The 21,882-nt window shown below is 38.9% G+C and overlaps 1 protein-coding gene across 1 annotated transcript in view; it reads right to left on the bottom strand.

Moving 5' to 3' along the window:
* Positions 1–17,556: 17,556 nt before the first annotated feature.
* The window catches only part of LOC121286854 (ELAV-like protein 1), a 33,608-nt gene continuing 29,282 nt past the window's right edge, over positions 17,557–21,882 (bottom strand). Inside the window, exons 5-6 of the mRNA XM_041203995.1 lie at positions 21,354–21,579; positions 17,557–19,006 (exon numbers count right to left, since the gene is read on the bottom strand). Coding sequence (XP_041059929.1) covers positions 18,679–19,006; positions 21,354–21,579 — 554 coding nt within the window. The 3' untranslated portion in view covers positions 17,557–18,678. The remainder of the gene's footprint in view (positions 19,007–21,353; positions 21,580–21,882) is intronic.

Below are 21,882 nucleotides of genomic sequence, written 5' to 3'. Positions count from 1 at the left end.
CAGGCCCATCTGCACAGCCTATCCGTGGAGTTAGGAAGAGGGTGGACCTGAGAAAGGTAGCACTACTGACTCAGTTGATAAATGCAACATATAGATCAGAAGATGCGAAGTTTACCGATTGATCCATGTTGAGTTAACTTATCACGGCCAAATTTATAAGTGGCTGCAACGTCCACAGAATAGGGGGAGAAATCACTGGGGATTTTGCTCTAATGGCAATCTACTGACCCCTACTGAAAAATGTGTTTACAGATCTTAGGTGAAGCAGCTTTGATGGTGTGCACAGTAGGTTTGTTCAGCCTACCATGCCTAAGCCAGCTTCTTGAAAAAAGCTATCCAAATAGTCCCCTCATTCCCCTGATCTTTCCCCTTAGCCCTGCAACTGTTTTCCTTTGAATTATTTATCCCTTTCTCTTTTGAATCTGCTTCCACCAACCTTTCAGGTAGCCCATTAGCTGCTTAAATGAAATCTCCCCACAGTTCTTATGCAAATTGTGTTATGTGTTCTCTAGTTACCAACAACCTCCTTCCTACCACCCCCACCAGTAAAAACAAACAGTTTCTCCCTATTAAATCCCCCCATTAACAATCTCATTGGGATGGGATGAAAAGTCTCAGTGCCCATTTTGTAAGCTCACATTTGAGCAGTGTGCAGTCAGACAAGGCACCAGAGGGCTGCTTTTAACACTGACACCACACCCACCTTTCATGGTTTAGACAGGTCAAGAATGGCTACTTGGACAAGTTGCTTGATAACATCCTTGGCTAGTAATCAACATGAGTGAATGTGGTCAGAAGTTCAAGAGGGGCAAAAATTATGTAACAACTTTGGTCTAAATACCAAAGGTGCTTCATGGACTGCTGGGGTTATGGATGAACGATCTATATGATGCAACTGGATTTCCAATGTACACTTATCGTTAACCAAATTCAAAGGATTTGGGGATGGACGTGAGACTGTTGTAATACCAAGATTGCTAATGCCAAAGCTTTTAGTTTGTAATGCTATATCCTCCCAACCTGAATTAATTAAATGACATTTTTACTATTTCGAACTACATGTGACAGCTATCATGAATGCTACAATCATCCTTAGTAGATTTGAGAACAGGAAGAAAAAAAAATGAACCAGGATTCCTCCTCCTGCTGACCTTCGTTGGCCGATTGCATGTAAAAGGGATATCAAAGGAGCACTTTAGTTCAGCTGTGATTTCTACAACCGTAGAATATCCTGGTGCTATTCACTATCTAGCTCAAAATAATAGACAGAATGATGCTCTTGTTCTCTCCTCTAGTGTCTGAGGCCTGTTAAAAAATTGCAGGATGGAGAAAAAGCTATATTTCAATTTCAAGTTAGGGAGACATCTGTGAATGGGGTCCTAGTGATCAACTAGTTGCAAATTTCTTAACACAGCAGGAAAGCCCAAGTTATCGGAACTGGATCTAGCAATGTAAACATTGTAATTTTAACCAAAAAAGGTATGAAAACATTACAACCATGATAGGTAATGCCGTAGCAGCATAGGGCAATCTTTTTCGAAAGACTGGATCCTGTCCAGTTGAAAACAGAATTACCTGGAAAAACTCAGCAGGTCTGGCAGCATCGGCGGAGAAGAAAAAAAGTTGACATTTTGAGTCCTCATGACCCTTCAACAGAACTGAGTGAAATTAGGAAAGGGGTGAAATATAAACTGGTTTAAGGTTGTTGAAGGGAGGGGGGGGGGGGGGGGTTGTAGGGACAAGCAAGCAGTGATAGGAGCAGATAAACAAAATATGTCACAGACAAAAGAACAAAGAGGTGTTGAAGGTGGTGATATTATCTAAACGAATGTGCTAATTAAGAATGGATGGCAGGACCCACAAGGTACAGCTCTAGTGGGGGTGGGGTGGAATAAGACTAACCGGGCATAAAAGGTATAGATTTAAAATAATGGAAATAGGTGGGAAAAGAAAAATCTATATAAATTATTGGAAAAAACAAAAGGGAGGGGGAAGAAACAGAAAGGGGGTGGGGATGGAGGAGGGAGTTCAAGATCTAAAGCTGTTGAATTCAATATTCGGTCCAGAAGGCTGTAAAGTGCCTAGTCGGAAGAGAAGGTGCTGTTCCTCCAGTTTGCGTTGGGCTTCACTGGAACAATGCAACGAGCAAAGGACAGACATATTGGCAAGAGAGCAGGGTGGAGTGTTAAAATGGCAAGTGACAGGGAGGTTTGGGTCTTTCTTGCGGACAGATCGCAGGTGTTCTGCAAAGTGGTCACCCAGTTTGCATTTGGTCTCTCCAATGTAGAGGAGACTGCATTGGGAGCAACAAATCAGTAGACTAAGTTGGGGGAAATGGACTAAGTTGGGGGAAATGCAAGTGAAAGGCTGCTTCACTTGAAAGGAGCGTTTGAGCCCTTGGATGGTGAGGAGAGAGGAAAGGGCAGGTGTTGTATCTTTTGCATTTGCATGGGGAGGTGCTGTAGGTGGGGGTTGAGGAGTAGGGGGTGATGGAAGTGTGGACCAAGGTGTCCTGGAGGGAACGATCCCTACGGAATGCCACCGGTGGGGGGGCAGGGGGTGGTGTGAAGGGAAGATGTGTTTGATGCTGTTATCATGCTGGAGGTGGCGGAGGATGATCCTTTGAATACGGAGGCTGGTGGGATGGTAAGTAAGGACATGGGGGACCCTATCATGTTTCTGGGAGGGAGGAGAACTCGAGGGCAGATGCGCGGGAGATGGGCCTGACACGGTTGAGGGCCCTGTCAACGACAGGAAAACCTTGGTTAAGGAAGGAGGAGGACATGTCAGAGGAACTGTTTTTGAAGGTAGCATCATCAGAACAGATGCGACGGAGGCGAAGGAACTGAGAGAACGGGATGTAGTCCTTACAGGAACGGGCTGTGAGGAGCTGTAGTCGAGGTAGCTGTGGGAGTCAGTAGGTTTGTAATGGATATTGGTGGACAGTCTATCACCAGAAATTGAGACAGAGAGGTCAAGGAAGGGAAGGGAAGTGTCAGAGATGGACCATGTGAAAATGATGGAAATTGGAAACAAAATTAATAAATTTTTCCAGGTCCTGACAATAGCATGAAGCAGCGCCGAAGTAACCATCAAAGTACTGGAGAAAGAGTTGTGGGAGGGGGCTGGAGTAGGACTGGAACAAAGAATGTTCCACATACCCCATAAAGAGACAGGCATAGCTGGGGCCCATGCAGGTACCCATAGCCACACCTTTTATTTGGAGGAAATGAGGAGTTAAAGGAGAAATTGTTCAGTGTGAGAACAAGTGTAGCCAGACTGAGGATAGTGGTGGATGGGGATTGTTTGGGCCTCTGTTCGAGGAAGAAGCTAAGGGCCCTTGGACCATCCTTGGGGGGGGGGGGGGGGGGGGGGTGGTGGTGGTGGTGGAGGTGTAGAGGGATTGGACGTCCAAGGTGAAGAGGAAGTGGTTGGGGCCAGGAAACTGTAAATTGTTGATGTGACATAAGGTGTCAGAGGAATCATGGATGTAGTTGGGAAGGGACTGGACAAGGGGAGAGAGAAGGGAGTCAAGATAACGAGAAATGAGTTCCATGGGGCAGGAACAGGCTGACACGATTTGTCTGCCGGGACAGTCCTGTTTGTGGATTTTGGGTAGGAGGTAGAAGTGGGCCGTCCGAGGTTGGGCGACTATCAGGTTGGAAGCTGTGGGAGGAAGATCTCCAGAGGAGGTGAGGTCAGCGACAGTCCTGGAAACAATGGCTTGATGTTTAGTGGTGGGATCATGGTCCAGGGAGAGGTAGGAGGAAGCGTCTGCGAGTTGACACTCAGCCTCCGCGAGGTAGAGGTCAGTGTGCCACACAACAACAGCACCACCCTTGTCAGCGGGTTTGATGACAATGTTGGGGTTGGACCTGAGAATGGAGTGCAGTAAGTTCAGAGAGAGACAGATTAGAATGGGCGAGAGGAGCAGAGAAAATGAGACGACTAATATCACACCAACAGTTCTCAATGAAAAGGTCAAGAGAAGGTAAGAATCCAGAGGGTCCAGGTGGATGGAGGATACTGGAGGTGGGTAAAAGGATCCATTGAACGGGGAGAGGACTCCTGCCCAAAGAAATGAGCCCGGAGATGAAGACAGCGGAAGAAGAGTTCAGCATTGTGCCGGGCTGGGATTGGAAGATGGGGTGGGGACGGAGGGACAGGCAGGGGTGGAGGGTCCTAGATGGGTGTTGGTGTCGATGAGTACTGTCCAGTTGGGTAGATACTTGAGATGGATAGGATGTTAAGCATAGGAAAAATGCAAAAATCAAACCTTAAGCAGAGTTAGGAAGTGTTTGTTTTAATGAATTTTGGCAAATATCGATTCCCTACAGTCTTTCAAAAAGGAGTTGGGTTTCTGGAAAAGGTGGCAGCATTTTATGAACCTATGCTGAAGGAGGGTCCCTGCCCAGCTGTTGGCAGTGCACATTACAAGACTGAGTGGAACCTAATCTGTCAGCAGCATAAACCTCAACACTTTTAAAGCAGCATTAACAGCATCCTGAATCATGTTACCAGAACTAACAAGTGACTAAAAACTTTGCTAAAAAGACAGGTTTTGAGAGGATTTTTTATTAAGTAGTTAGGTGAACAGACAGGTTTGGACAAAAATCTCCAGTAAATACAGCAAGCTTAAAGCAGCTGAAATTTGTGCCACCAATTACGGGACAATAGGAAAAGGAAATGCATAAAAATAGGCCAAAGTCAGAGGACAGAAGCATGAGGGAGGAGCAGGCACATCTGGAGATCATGGAGACAGGAATGGAGTTTGGCCAGAAAAGGATTTAAAGACAAGGTCAAAAATTTTAAATTTAACGTTTTGGAAATAAGGGCTCAGTGTAGTAATTGTAAGACTTCTGACAAGTTGACCAGAAGTTAGGATCCAGCATGGTTAAGGAATGTAATTTGTCTGCTCTGCCCAAAGCTCAACTATCATGCTTCTAAATGTCACATTCTCTTGACAACTTTATATTCCAGACTGGGATATGAATGCAATATGACCAATGTTTTGTTCCCACACTTTTCAATGCGTATTTTGTGTACCAGTTAAAAATTAGTCTAGTGTTGAGAGGCCTTTTGCAGATATGAGTTACAATATCTACTGTAGAACTTCTTTGGTTAAAGCTTAATCTATTAGTTTCCCCAAAGGTGCAACTGCGTGCAACACTTTTAAGTCTCCAACATGATCCTGACAGTGAAATGACGCAGCCAGGTCATGAACGGGTACCACAGTGCATGAAAGGAAAGCAGGTGACCAGGAAGCCATCCTATCCTAATTAGGCTAGGCCCCATCTGGAGTAAAATTTCAGTGTTCCATGAAATGGATTTTCAAAGTGCTTAGCACAATTGTCAAACCTGGGTGCAGAACAAAGACACTCAAAACGGAAAACACTGGCTAAGTAAAGGTCATTAAAAAAAGAGCCTAAACATTATTTCAAAGAGTATTTATTCCAGTCTACATACTTCAGGCCTGCTGTTTTTTTTCCACTGGACTGTACAGCAATTTTGTGAAAACTGGACATAAAAACAGTAACTTCTTATAAAAATCTGTACAGCAAAGTTCCTAAATACCCTAATACAAATTACTCCTATACAGATGACATACAATACAGAGCGATGATTTTTTAAAATAAAATCATTTTTCTATTATGTTTCATTTCATATTTTTGTTAAAATATAAAAACACATGACGTGTTATTCCTCTTTTGGGCACATTTTTGGTACAGGTCATCCAGATAGATGTGATTTGTCCACCATGTCTGGTCTGGCTTCTTGATATTATGCCATTACTGGAAAGTGTAAATGCCAAGAAGCGGAACAATGTTGAACTTGGTTTAAAACAAAAGCTAATTTTAAAAACTCTATTATTCATTAGGAGCCAGAGTTGCCAGATCCAATCATTCCTGTCATAGTTAAGAATAAACGAGCCAAGTTTCAGATTATTGAGATCAGAGCCTGCAGTCAGCCCATTGGCAAAGGCTCATATGTAACCCAGCAGCACAGATGAAAAGGACAAAACAAAAGAACTGTATTTACCAGCAATTTTGAACTGTATTTACCTACTTCAACTTACAGGGGAATGCACTTCTCCAAATTATGACCCATAGAATGTAACATTAAATATCACACTAGCCACCTTGTTTCCTTCAATAATAACATTCACACTCGGCTTCCAGGCCATTTAAGATACGAATCTACAGGGCCACACAGTTTCATTTAAAAGTTCTCATGTATCCATTAATGAAGCAGCAGCTGCGATAACCACCCTTTATGAACTTTCAGGGCCTCGATATCAAACTGGTCTAGCCATAAAAGTATAAGTATGCACCCAAAGAGCACAAAGCCAAAATGTCAAATGTCTGATCTTTCCACACATCCAGGCTTACTGGTTCTATGCTTCCAGTGTTTTCTGTTTTAGTTTCAAATACAATCCAGTTCCCTAAACTTCATGGGCCAGTTTCCAGATGTGGCCCACAAGCCACACTTTTAATACCCCGAATTGGATCCAAATTAATATAGAAAACTTAAGATTTTGGTTGGGCTGTTTTGGTTTTATTTAAGTGCTATATCTTATCTTTTCTAATCCAATTATTCAGGAGTACCATCTTGGGAAACTGTTCAAATAACAGCCTATAGGTCAAATGCAACCCCAAGCCCCATCAAATTGAGCCAACTCAGCCTTAGTTTCTGTTGATTGGCTGGCATCCTGGAGTAGCCCTGGAGATTTGTAAAGGGCTTTTTAAACACTGTTGTCACAATATTAGATAAATATTAATCTGAACACCAAGATCTATTACTCTCAGCAACTTCAGATTTACAAAGGTTAACAGAAAGATGGGTTTAAACATTATATTTGGCCTCCCTAAGATTTGCTGTAACTCAAAAATTAAATGATGAACATCACAGACTATTTTTATTTAAGGCAAAAAAAAAACTTATTACAGCCTGACTTTTATCATGTCATCCTTACTCAAAGATTAGGAACAGGATTTTTAACTGTTCTTTTAGCTGCAAGTTTGCGAGTTGGGGGGGGGGGGGGGGCTGGTGGTGGATGCAGTTGGGGGGCTGGTAGCGGCCAATAAAACATTTGTTCCCACAAATTCAACTAATTTGATTGCCTAAACACTGGCACAAAATAATGACTGAAGACAACAAAGAGTACTCACTGATTTTTGACCCAGTACAAAATACATTTGCATTAGTCAGGGGTTAGCCTTCTGCCTGCTTTGACACCTGATTTCAAAATTCTAGGCTTCAAAGTTCCATTTGTGGTGCAAATGGCTGACAAGTGGCTCCAGCAGCTGTCTAAACGAATACACTATAACTTGCAGTATTATTCCAGTGTCACTCATTGAGGTGCTATTTTCCCACTGACTGAAATAAAGATACTGTTTCAGCATGCTTGCCTCTGGGTCAGAAGTTAGTGAGCTAAGCAGTTAACTCTAGGGCAAGATTTCAGTGCTGTAGTGGCAAAAGTGTTGCATTGTCTGAAATGTCATCTTTTGGATATGTTTCACCAATGTTTCTCCATGTCTGATGAGTTATGGATGTAAAAATCCCATGGCAGTACTTGAAGAGGAGAGAGCTCTCCATTGTCCTGGCCAACATTTATCTTTCAACCATCATCACCAAAAATAGATGATTTTATCATTTGTTCATTTGTGCATCCTTGCTTTGCACAAGCTGGCTGTGTGTCCATCTATAACATGAGTATATTTCAGAAAGATTCATTGCTTATAAAGCGCTGATATAGCGCCAGATAAATACAAATACATTTGTTTACCCGTTTTGAGGCAGATTGCCACGAGCAGAGAATTCTGTACCATTTGGAGACTCCTGCATATTAAACAGTAGTAGATATCACATCACCAGCTCTTGGTACCAATTCAGTTTTTTGTAATTTCAATTTGTATTTTTTTTTAAATAAATAAATCACAAAAAAACTACCACTCTGATTAATTCAGTTAAATATTGTGTGCTGCAATACAAAACTAAATTGGTACTAAGAACTAGACATTGCAGTATATCTCTCTGAACTACTGTAAGATAGGTACACAGAAAATTAATATACAAGTGTAACATAATATAAATCTGCTTGAATAATGGTAATTGTCACCTCCTAATTATTACCCAATGTTTGATCTTGATCTTTTCAAAATCCACAATGGCCAAACTGTAATCATTGTACACAGCAGGCACCATGCAATACCTAATTATTTAGATAAGTAATTGAACGAAGTGGAAAGGGGCAAAAATGGCATCCAGATATAGAGGATTAATTTCCTAAAATTGATAAGCAAAGACACAACCAATTATACAACCTGAATAAGATGTAATTGTAATCTTTGGTTGCTTATTGGTCAGTACCGAAAGGCCCTCTAGTGGTGGAAGTGATGCACAATGTTAGAAGACACAAGATATCTTCATTGAATTAGTCAATTTGCAAGATTAATTTAACCAAGTAGTCCATGCAGCTCTCCTGATGGTAAATACAAATTGCAGTGCTTTGTAAAAACAAAGTTTTGTTCTTGGAGAATCTCACTTTTATCAGCTGCTAGAGAGAAGGCACAGAGCAGTAGGAACCAGGTGAACACCTCATATGTAACTCAACACTGGCACTTTTGAACCAGGCACAAGGACATTGAAGGTTGTTCCTTCAACAAACTCAAACACGATATCAGTGTCAATGTAGATTGCTGGATGGAGATCCTCCTCAAATTCAGTAAGGACTCTCGTCATCATCTGGCTGAGAAGTCTATTCCAGGAACACACTTTCCAATAGCTGTAAAATGATCAGGAGCTAAATACTTATTGTACATTAATGACCCATGAAGCAAAATAATCTGTACCTGATGTCTTAGAGCCACACTAAACTGGTACCTCCTCTTCTGAGTTGCCTCTCACTCCCAATCACCAAAAACTTTAGCAGCACTGATATAATCAATGAAGGTTCACACTTAGTGCACAGGGGACAGTAGCAAAATTACAATTCTCATTTCAAAGACTTCTTGTCCTATGCAACAGGAAATAGAACTAAAGGTCAACATTTAGTTGAGTAAGGTTAATTACTCCTAATGTATAGTCATAAATCTGAGGTGACTGAAGTCCGGTATTGTCCATTGCTCTTCAAACTGTGGCATGAGTGTTCTGATCAGTACAAAATGGTCAAGGCACTGATCATCGCCAGTGAGGTTTCATACCATATTCAAGGCAGAACTAAATAAATTTCCTACAAATACTAATAGAGCTCAAACAAAATACAAATCCATACATTGAAATCACTAGGAAGAATGGAATTTTAAAAATGCTGCGTTAAGTTCCACAGGAAACTATGGACGAGTTATTTTGAAGCAATAGTTTACGGGAAAGAGAACATTGCACTGTTGTTCTAGGTGAGTTCAAATTCTCCAGCACAAATCTGTAAAGGGGTAAGTACATATTCTGCAATGAAGTGGATCCATACACTGTAGCCTCAAATGGTCTTGAGAAGTTAGAAATGCTGGCGGCATTTCTCTGAAATGGAAAGACACACCTGACAAGAGTTAGACAGGGTTACTGTAAACCATGTAAATCATGTCACTGTAGTGACATGAACTATCAATGAAACAATGGCTGAAAGCGCTGCATTGCTTAAAGCATCTGCTACTGCAGTTGGACCTGTGCTTGGTCACCTCAATTTAAATTTATAATTTGTATTATGCATAATTGAATAGCTTGCTCTCAATGGGACTGAAAGCAATCTTAAATGTTCAATTTCAAGAAGAAAACATTTTGCAGATACAGAATAGCAGCGCCCTTCAAAGCAACTGAAGTTTAGCAGTTCTCCTGGTGATTGGGGTTCAGTGAAATCATACAATATGAACTTAATTCCCAGAATAATTTTTTCAGATTTCACTGCACTTAAACTAGACATACTAACAAGAATATTTAGACACAAGCATGTGTTATGACGGACCACAAGCACAAGGCCCATAACTGAACCAATAAAATCTGATTTGAACCACCGGCAACATCATGACGTCAGTGCAAATATGGTCAACTGATGAGGCCATTCTTCGACACTTCACTCCACCAATCTGGTACTGGAGTGAAGCTCACAATGATAGAGAAGAAAAATCAAGAACATTTAGAAATGCTTTCTATTTTAAACCCTTGAGTTTAATGCTTTTAGACAACTCAAGGCAGTCATGTGATACATAATTTAGTTCCATCTTTAAAACCTGAAAGAAAAAAAACCATGAATACTATTTTCCTTCAGACTGTGTGGAAAAGCAAATCAAGAGTTCAGTCAGACTCATCTTTTAAAACAGAATCAAACATAATTTAATATTGGTGAGAAAATAAATTAAGTACAAAAATGTTTAATAACTTAAAACAGCCTTCTGGCTTTGTAGCAAACTAAAATAAAGCAACAGTATTTAAACATTTACATCCACCAACTCACAGTACACATCAAGCCCAGGCACATCTACCTTGCCGGGAACTATACCTTGTACTGCATTAATGAAAAATAACTCCTATTAGCTGCCATGCATTACTTAACTCTTCAAAAAAAAAGTAACATACAACTTTAAAATACATTACACCCGCCCCTTCCTTTTGGCTAGCTCTCAGAACTGATGACAATTTCCCTGGGTACTCCGGACAAATATCCAATCTCTGTTTTATACAACTTTTCCAATCCCATGGAATATTCCCAGTGCTTCTTGCAATCTCACTTGAATGACTTCATTTTTCAGTACTTGTGGTGCTTAATATTCAAGTTATTAGCATTATTAAATAAAAGGTAGTTTAACTTGCAGTGGCTGTCATATGATCTCATCATGTATATTTAGAGTACTAAATTATGGAATGTCCTAACATGCTTGTATTGTCAAGCTCCAGAGCTTTTGTTCAAACTGTACTAAGGAACAGGAAATTCAGCATGAATACTTGTTCCAGCATAAAAAACTTTAGAAGATTTGAAGTAATCCTTTCAGATTTTAGTCTCATTTACTTTACAGCCTTTTCAGTTTATAACTTGGCTCAAGTACAAAAAAACCATCTCAACAGTGCAAATTTATCCCCATGTCCATTGGGTATAAAACACTTGGAGCCAATTTAAAAACTGTCTCAGGTGTACATGCATCTGAATCAGGCTATAAACAGCAAGATTCAAATCCCTATTTGTTTCCTTGCCCTGTTGCACATGCCAGTGTATTCGTGAGAATTTGTGGTATGGTACCACACAACACGTACTGTTTAAGGCAAAGCATAAAATTAGTGTAATTAATTTAGACTAGACCAATACATTCAGAATTCAAGGCGAAACTATAAAATGGACTAGATGTTTTCTTTTGCAACTTCAATGTAATTGTTCAGTTAATTCCATCATAAGCATAAAAGAGAGAATTTGAGCACTCAATGTGCTGCTTCTACAAGAAAATTAAATAGTTGTCTGTAAGCATAGCTACAATTTAGAAATAAAAATATTAGTGCAACTCAAAAACTAATAGTTGGACCATAATATGCATTTTACAGAAGTTTGGCAGTTGACTAAAATTCAAATTTGAATAAAAATTCAATTGAAAAATCCACTACCTCTCAAATTCTAATATACTCTCTCATCCAATTAGTTACACTATACTGCATCTCCATCATTCTTCAATGTCAATAATTTCATAAAACACAGTAGCAAAGTAAAACAAAAAGCAGCCCTGAAATTAACACATTCCCCAGATGAGATAGCTGCTACAATTGTCAAGAATTTAAAGCGGCTGGGATAATGCAATTACAAGTCAGCTTTACCTAACTGTAACATCACATGGTTGGCCATTTGTATATAATTGTGCACAGCAAAAGGGGGAACACAGACAGTCAAAGTTGTTACAGGGCTACTCTTATAAAGTGCTATTCATTTCCTCTATATAAAAAAGTATGTTTGAAATTTAAGTGGTCCTTCACACTAAATGTCAAAATTAAATTACAAACTACTACTACTACTACACTGAATTTAAAGCATTTCAAACTTGTTGGAGATACAAGGATTGGATAAGCATCAATTTTTGTAGCATTTATCACCTTGCATCTTCAGCAGATTATGGAGTTAGAACTGTCACTTAGTCTGAATTTTGACTTCAATAAGTTGTGCGCAGACAAATTACACACACAGGAATAAAAAGGCCTTGAACAAAAAGGCTGCAGCATGTCTGTTGACTTGAGGTGTTGGGGTTCCATTAAGTGCATGAAGCCTACTGAATTTTACCAATATATTAACCTATGGCTCCCATTAACAGCTATACAAGCATGACCCAGGGAACAGAACCTAGTTGAGGCAACATCAAATCTAAAAGTATTCTGTAGATGACACTACGGCTAAATATATTTCACACTTTTAATCACAGTAATATTCAATATATAAAATTAAAATAAATGAGGCAACCAAAATAAATGAAAGGCCCAGCACTGCTGCTAATCTAACAAGTTGGTTAGGAAACTCCATACATCACCTAATATCGTGTCTCTGATTTGGCATGTTGGTTCTTGAGATGGTGCTAATAATTATCACTTGGTCCATTTTCATTCTTGATGTTATTTAGGTTGGCATGTGAAGCCTTTACTGCTCTCTCTTGGGGTGTGGGAGGGAAGATGGGAGTAGGAGGGTGGGGGAGTGGCTATAAAGAACTACTATTACTGTTTCCACTTCAGCTACTGAAGGCTTTTAATATCCACTGGTCCTGTCTCCATTCCACCTGCTTAGTTTGGGATGGAGGGATCTAACATTCACTAGTATTACTCTTTTCAAAGAAGTAGCTGTTAAAATTTACAGGTCTGGGACTTGATGTCCTCTCCTGTGTTCTCTCCCTTTGTTAAACATTTGTCACATTAAAAAGCAAATAATGCAGACCTAGTTATTTCATCCAGGGATCAAGAAAAGTTTCTCAATGTACATGAGCCAGATGCTCTCTTCCCAAGCCTTCAAATGAATACTTTCAATTACCATTTTTCATAATCTTAGTTAGCCCTTTGATAGCAACTCACAGGATAAATAAAGTCCATCCAATGTTGATTGGTGCAAAGCAGTGACCAAATGTGTTTTAACGGACACCTAGGTATCAAAGTGAAAATCCAACACCACCTGTTCCTCAGGAACAGTGGAAACAAATCTCAATGCTTTTCCTTGTTTGTTTCCAACCAAAATGTCAAACTTCACAGAATAAGTATATTTACTAGTTAAGATGAAGGATGATAAAAAATAAAGTGTATTGTAAACTCAACTTACTTTTAATATAAATTCACATTCTTTAGCACTTCAAGTAAATAAGTTCCCAAATGGGTGGCTAAATTCTTCAGGATGATAAAGATAGTTCATACTAATATATAACAATAGCATTGAGCAATACGTAACTTCTCCAATATAAGTACTGGGTCATAAGCAACCCCTTTTTGTCAGTTTCTTGCTCCTTTATTTCTGAAGAAAATGAAGCATTGCTGGTGCGGCGCCATATGTCCTCCAATAACTTGCCTATGTAGCCATTACTTATGTGAGCCTCATCAGTGGGAGGGGGGGGGGAAGAAAGGGAAATGCAGAAAAGGGATCATCATACCCAAATGCAATCCTGTCTTCATCCAGCAAGGGCTTTTGTATTGGGATCAGGAGTGGGATCAGTGACTAATTTTCCCTAACCCAAGAGCACAAGGCCAATTGCTACACACCCACAAATGGCTTGGCTGAGACCAGCTAACTTAGCACAGGCCATAATTCAAGTCAGTGGCCTTCCTCATTTCTAATCCTAGCTACTCATTGCAAAAATTCAGAGTTGCTGACAAGTTCCCAAATGCGAAGAACTTAATAACTATTTCCCCCAAATTGCTGAAAGTAACAAGCATAACCTAGTTTAGGTCTCGAATTGGGCGAGGAAACTAGAAAACTATCCCACATTGGACAAACTGCAGATGTAATTAAACCTGAAGGACTGTTTACTGGAATTGAGACATCTGGGAGACAATACACAAACTGATGCCACCCAAGGATAATTTGTTACTTTGCCTGCACCTTTCCCGGTTAAAATGCAGACAACTGGAAACAGATTTATTTCCCTGCCTGCAGTGAACTAAAAAAATTGCATGTTACCTCAATGTCCAAGCGGAGTTTTAATTTTGAGATTTGCATGGTTTTCAATGTGCCCTTTTCTAAAATAAATTCAAAATATATCACAAAACTGCACAAATAGTTTTCAAATATATTTTTGTAAGACATGAATAATATTAACATTACCTACACATTCTTTTTTTGGGGGTAGCAGGAGGCAGGTTCCACTAAGAGTTGAAAATCTGTGGAAGCGTGTGCCTTTCTGGTGATCTGCCTAATAGTGAAAAGGGAAATCTGGAAGGACTGAACTCCAGAATGATGCATATGATCAGCAATATATATCCAATCTGCAGCATGCTTTTACCAGAATTCCTCATCTTTGGTGCAGTTCTTTTGCACCAGATTACAAACTAGAAGTAACCATACAAAATCCAGCTATTTGAAGCTATGTTTTCAAAGATTCTGTCAAGGCAGCTTGGTCACCACTAGTCAAACCTGTTAATTTACAAGTGGTAACATTTAATTGTCGCTAACCCAACTTTACTGGTACAGTTTAATTGATTAACATTTGAAAGACCCAAGCCTGGGTGTTTGAACATAAATTACTGATGCCTAATTATAAATTGTTGGGAAAAAGAACCTTTCTTTATAGAGGGGCTCAGCAGTCATTTGCAGCAGTGTACAAGCACAAAATAGAGGAATATTGACTATGAATTGGGCCTCTTCAAGATGTATCTTACAGCTCTACTTTAGGAATCAATAATAGCACAAAACAGTTTGGTGAGAACCAATGAATAGAAAAAGAAATTATTTAAATGTAATTTTCAAAAACTGGGCAAGCTATTTCAGACATTACCCCTGTCCTTCTGATGTCACTAAGAGCAAGAAACCATCAACCCTCATGTTACAGGTTTTACAGCTGAAAATTAAATTATGTTCACACTGGAAGCATGCTTATTTCTTTGGTGGTGGGCAGCAGCAGAGATTGGAAGGTGGGAAGAAGAGAAGGCAAAGAAATACATGGTAGGGGATTTTATTTTTGCAGTATTAAGTAGGAAGAAAGCGTATCCTGAAATCTTAATTTAAGTAGATGTAGAAATGGGAGATGGGGGAGGGGAAAGAATATGGTATTAATTGCAACCACCTTGTTGATAAACTAACCTCAAGTGCACAACTGTCCAGTCATCTTAGGAATGTTCAGAATTCATGCAATTACAGGTGAAGTTTTTTTAAATAACTAAAAAGATTCTAAGCTGGAGAGAATCCCTTTACAGCTACACTTACACTCCGAATACAGGATAACAAAGTGCTTTACAGCAGGAGCCAAGTTTGGAATAACCAATTAGGACATCAATAAATTAGAAATGCTAATACACAGATATCCGTGCAATCCAGGAATCAATGTGATTTGCAAACAAAATTATAATCATGACTCATACCTTTTTATGAAATACAACTGATCTGTTGTAAACCACTATCAGGAGATGCAACCCTGGTTCATCAATTTTCTGAAAAATAATGCTTTCCCAACACCCCACCAAATTGTGGGCACAAAACAGTGCAGCCTGAGGATGACAAGTAGCAGCTCTGTCTAATATCTGCAGTGAGAGCTCCATTTCAGTTTGCATTTTTGAAAAAGTGCAGCTGAATTGTTTTTTTATACACATTACACTGTGTAAGCCTACGCAGTATTAGACAGAATCCAATTCATATTAACTAGATGCTGTGCTGTAAATAAGCAGAGTGCAAGTAAAAATTATGGATGAAGACAGGCGCAAGTTAAGTCCACTTAGTTTAACCGTCAGGCTGTGCAGTGTTCTAAAGTGTGCCGAATGGGAGAACAAAAGAGCAATGGTTATGGCATGTGTCCAACCAGTATTTGCACAATACCTTTAGTTGGAAAAATACACCAAGAGTTCTCAGGTTACAAAATAAATTGATAGTTGACCATTCACTTGTTAGTGAGTAGAATTATTGGCTTGTCATGACAGACAAATTGGCCTAGAAATTAACCAAAAAAATTCAGGTATCAAAAGCTTTATCATTTCAATCACACGAAATACCAAGAGCAACTTTTGTCACATATCATATTTGTGGCAAAGAAATATACTGTCGTGTGTTACAAAGTCCTAACAAAAATCATTCTTCAAACATACCAAACCTGATTTTACCAGAAAATGTAAGCTCTCAAACAAATGCACAAGCCGTCAGCCAGATTCTCTTTTCACAACAGAGTTTCCTCACATGCAAGTTCTGAATATGGTTGCATAACTGAAGGCATTTAATTAGCTGAATAATAAATCAGTTTATAATAGTGAATAATTAGCTCTGAACCAAATTAAAAAAAACTGATTGTGATGAAAATCTACACACACACACACACACAGATAATCCAATTGTTTTGATATTCTCCTGTAGCAGGCTATTCCTAATTATTTCAGATACAAATTACATCTCAAATATTATTTCTTGCATAGAAAACTTCCATTTTCCACCAGAATGTAACTGATATTCAAACAATAGCATTAAAGTAAATTCTGAAACATCACTATAATCGGATTTGTTCTCCGAGTAAGACTGAACTGCATCTAGCACTGGAAACTACAATGTGCCAGGCAAAGTTAGGAGAAAAAGGGCCTTAGAATGAGAAAGGTGAAACCTAGATTTAGTCTGCACTAATCTGATGGCCATTCTGCTTTCAGCTCCCAGAAACTGCAATAACTTTCCGACAATTTTTCAAAGTTCAAAATGTATTTGTATATGAAAAATTAAGTATGTTTTCCTCCAGCTTCTTCCCTTAGGAGTTTTGAAGTACTAGGGAACTGGGGAATGAGAAAAGGAGGTCAACTGAAAGTCCACTTTGCTTAACTATTCATATTTTGAGATACTCTAATAACATTCACAAATTATATTCTGGTGTTTAAACATAGTGCATTTGGCACAAAAAAAATAGGTCCAAAGAAATGGTATATTTGCTGTCAGCTCCCTTTGCCATACATTTAAGTCTAAATTTGACTGTGCGTTTAACATGGGTTTAAGTAGTTTAGCTTCTCCTACCACTATTCGTAATCAGGTGCTAAACAGAAACAATACTTCACTTTCTTCATTGTAACCTGCACTAATTCAAACAGGACCAGTGGATTTGTGTCTGCATTTAATTCTGACAAAGATTTAAAAGCCGCTACAGCTGTCTACTGAAGGTTCAAGTCTGGTTAATTTATTTAAAAGCTCACCAGTGGCATACAAAACTTTCCACTCAAAATCCCTTGCTAGCACTCCTGTAAAAAGTTTGTTTATAAAAATAGATGCTCTGTGAAGCCCACTTCAGCATAAGGTGTAAAACTCTTTGGCAGGGTACCTAAAGATCAGGTGCCTGTTTGCACACTGGCCCCTCAATCCCTACCCTTAATTCTAAAACAAAATTTTGAAGCGCTAAACAGCAAATGAACTTTAAAACAAAAAATAACAAAAACAAAACAAAATTGGAGCAAAACAAAACAAATTTAATGATCATAAATGCAAAAGTAAAATCAATAGTCAAACAAAACAAAGGAAACAAAATGAAAAGAAATTATATAACAGAACATTAACTAAGTTCAAAGGCAGTTTGTAAAAACTTTTAGATTAGTCTTCTTTAAATCTATTTTAACAAAGCTTTGTGTTGACAGCTAACCTGCATGAAAAAAACATTAAGTACTTTCTATTCTGACGCATTATCCCAACTTAGCATGTCAATTATGCAAAAAACAAAAACGTTTTTTAAAAAAGAAATGGAGTTCACTAGATGGGGTGCAACAAACCTACAAATGTTCAAAGTTTTGAACTTCCAGGATAATATTACAAGCAAAATTAATCCTGTATTACATGAACCTTCCCAAACAAAATGTTCCTTTCACCCAGAAATTTGGCAAATTTGCTTGTCACCTGCTCCATTTTTGTACTGTACACTGTAAATCTCATTAATATGATTAGCTCATGGTTGTACTTGTCAGGAATTAAAATTTAATTGGTTTGCACCTACCTCCATATTTCATGAGACAAGGAGGACATTGAAGGTGCCATTTACACTTATCTTCAGAAAACTGTAAATTACAGCCATGGCTCAGAAGTCTGGATGAACTTAATACTAAACATATTAATATCACAGGCACAAATCAACATTTTAATTCAAAAAGATTTACTAATGCGTGAAGCCTATGCTAGCAAGTAGTGCATTTATGAAACTGCTTTCCCAAATGCAAGCAGGAATCAACTAGGAGCTGCTAGCTACACAACTGATTATATTAAAATGGAATGAATATTGCAATTTAATGTGATATTATTTCAAATCCATGAACTATACAGTTCAGTATTTTACCCTCCTTTTTTGGGTGGGTAGGAAGAAAGGAGGGGAATATGGAAGGAAATGTATCAAACTTTTGAACATTTCATGTTAGTTGCATCCCAGAGTACTAATATAAAAAAATCCTTTTCACTTATTCTTCTAGAATGGTAGACAAAACACTTCTGTCACAACAGTAAGAGTTGCTTTACACTAGTGGACTTATTCACCTTTCAGCAGTGTATTTCTAATCAAATGCTTACAAATGAGCACAAGCTTTAAATTACACCTTGTGTGACTTGCTGGTTTTGAAGGAGACCTGGAGGATTTTGTCTCCGAGGCGATAGCCATTCAGGCTAGCAATGGCCATGGCAGCCTCTTCATAGTTTGTCATGGTTACAAAGCCAAACCCTTTGCATTTGTTGGTGTTGAAATCACGTATAACTTTGACATTGGTCACAGCTCCGAATGGGCCAAACATCTGCCACAGGATCCCCTCATCTGCGTCTTGGCCCAGGTTGTAGATGAAGATGCACCAGCCAGATGGATTGTGACCACCAACGTTCACACCTGACAAACTACTCATATTGTCAACACTCATCGGCGAAAACCTAACAAACAAACAAAGAAAATTAACTTTAAGTTGGTGGCAAAGGCTTCAAAAGTGATGAAAGCAAATGAAAATTAGTAAAAATTCTCATAACCTTCCAAAAAATAAAAAGACAATAAAAATTTCATGACAGGGGATTGGGAAGACTGTTGGCATTAAGCCACTGGTTTAATCTTAGCGGAACTGATCCATCTAGACAAACGTAGGAATTAACACTTCATCCAGAGTAAAAACCCTCCACTTAAAACTGCTATAAAACATTTTATGGTATTGCAAACACCTATACTGCAGTCCAACACAGCTCTATTGTGCATTTTTACACAAGTACAGTCAAAGGGTTACCAAGTTCTCTTCTGTCAGATTCATTCCACACACAAACAAGCATAGCTTCCTTACCACTGCAGCTTTTTAGATCCATTGGAACAAAAGAGCAGCTTTATCAACATAGGGTTGGCTCATTGGCTTCACTTTCCTGCAATCTGAACTACAGAATCACCAAACATGAAAGTATTCAAACTGCTACCTTATTCCAGTCAAAAACTGAAGCTACACAATATTGGTATAAGTGTCTTACTACTAAATCCTGCAATTTTCTTAGACTTCTTTGCAAAGGTAGCATCTGAACAAACCCAAAGTTACTGGCCAGATTTGTAGCACATGGAAATAGCTGATGCTAGACATTTTTGACAAGACAAATAAGAAAGCATTTTCAAATGTCAAATGCAAATCAAAAATTACATCAATTTTGAATATGCAATGCATCTAAATTATATGGTGACGTGGTCCTGTATCACGGGAGACCTGAACTATCAGACAGTGGGTGCCAGCATTTACAATAGGCAGACACACATCTCTCACCAGTTATCTTCTGCCATCCAGTTTTATTTAACGAATGCAGCCCCCCAAAGACAAGCGATAGCCTCCTCATTTGCTGAGCTTATGGTGATTAGTCCGCTACTTAGTCTGTAGCAGGGACACTCCTCGATAATGTGCAGTATTGTTTGCGTCTCTCCACTAGTGTACTGCGGCCCAGCGGTGAAGGCTGGCCGCAAAGGTGCCTTGGCCTGTTCTGAACTTGTTTAGCAAGGACCACTCTTGCTGTGGTAGTTCAAAGCCTGCCATTCAACAGATGACATTTGTCACAAGCAACTTGTTAGTCCATCCAGTCTGACATGCAGTACCGTAAATTTTTGAGGCATGTCTTCACTTAATGGGTAAAGCAACAATGGGGGCAATAGGCATGTTAATCTGTTGCATCCCCGCCGTGTCTGCTTAATATTTTTATTTCCTCACTGGAAGATTAACTGTTTACATCAGTTGCTTTATCCCTTCAAGCAAGTCCTTTGCATTCACTTGCCCTTAATCACATGTAACTAGAAGTGGGAGGAAGGGTTGCTGTTGGGGCTTGGCCAATCTACTTAGCATTACCCAAAATAGCTGTTAGGAAGTCATGGAGCCCAAGGATTGTCATCTAATAATTCCTCATCACCATAATTAAGTTACTTTCAGTCTGTCATTCCCTCAAAGATACAGCGCCAAGTCTTCCCCAAGTCCCAGACTTATTAGCAATGATGCTGTCACCGCATCTCTTCCCCACTGTAGCAGAGACAAGCAAAACAAACAGGGAAAAATTAGAAAAATAATGGGGAAAAAAACGGAGAAAAAAAATGGAGCTGAAGATACAGAGATGGTATGGGTTCAAAACTCCAAAGAGCATAATATATATTGGGGATTGCCATGGTGTTGAATGATGATTCCACCTATATCAGAATGGACAAAACGGATTTAATCATTTGTATATCATTTGATAGTTGCAAAGAATGGATCTGGCCCACTACTACAAATATTTGAATACCCATTCCCTCATAAGATTTATGATAGTGAGTGACCCTCGATGAATAAGTCTTTCTGGACAAGCCCATCAACTTTCCAGCATTCACTTTCAAAGCAAACAATGAGCTAATGACAAATCCATTTATAATATGAAAAGAAATTCAATTTAAGTTAATCAGGGTCCAAATTGGTGCTTATTGAGCAGCAGATTAATTAATGAATGGCCAAACACATCTGCTACCCCAGTTGCAAAGTTCTGTACTATATCTGAAAGAATCCACAATAAATTCTAACAGGGAAACAGTGGCAAAACAATGCGTCAGCATCAAGAGTCCAAGACGATTGAAGTCATTTTTTTTGGTACTGAATGAATCAGTACATGAAGTAATCTTGAAGCAAAAGGTGGTTGAAATCCATAAAAAGGTCAAGTAGTCTTTCATGTTACTTCTTGCTTCCTCCCCTTCGACACAAAAAAGCAATTCAGAATTAGCACCAGTGAGAGTGACAGAACACACCTGAATCTCTGTGCCTGATGGTGCAATGGTCCTGGAAAGCGCCTTGCTGGTGAATGGTAGAGCTGTGCCAGCAGTGATGCATTTGTTTTCTGGTTAGGATTGGCTGCAAGTTTTACCGTAATTGGTTCAACAGCACCAGGTGGTTTGTGCCCATTCAGATTGTTAATAGCTTCATCTGCTTCAGATTTCCTGTCAAACCGAATAAAAGCCACTCCCCTGGACATACCTGAAAACAAATGAGATTTACTAAAACGATTTGCTACCAAGAGGGGAACAATTGAAGAAAGTAGACTAGTGTGCGAGCAATCCATTTAAGATTAATTTATAAAATGTGGCTTGTTGATTTGCTCTGGTATATATTAAGTTAATTATTTTAATGCTTAAAAAAAAACCAAAAAATGTGTATTAAAATTGACTGCAAATGTAATTACTGGAAAAAGTGCCATTCAAGTACTAGTGCATAAAAGTTGTCAATATATGTCCTACAAAGGCAAGGTTCATGGATATAATATTGCCACTTCAGTTTAAT

Source organism: Carcharodon carcharias, chromosome 14, assembly GCF_017639515.1.
Source record: "Carcharodon carcharias isolate sCarCar2 chromosome 14, sCarCar2.pri, whole genome shotgun sequence".
Classification (NCBI taxonomy): Eukaryota; Metazoa; Chordata; class Chondrichthyes; order Lamniformes; family Lamnidae; genus Carcharodon; species Carcharodon carcharias.
This window is presented reverse-complemented; position numbering and strand designations above follow the sequence as displayed.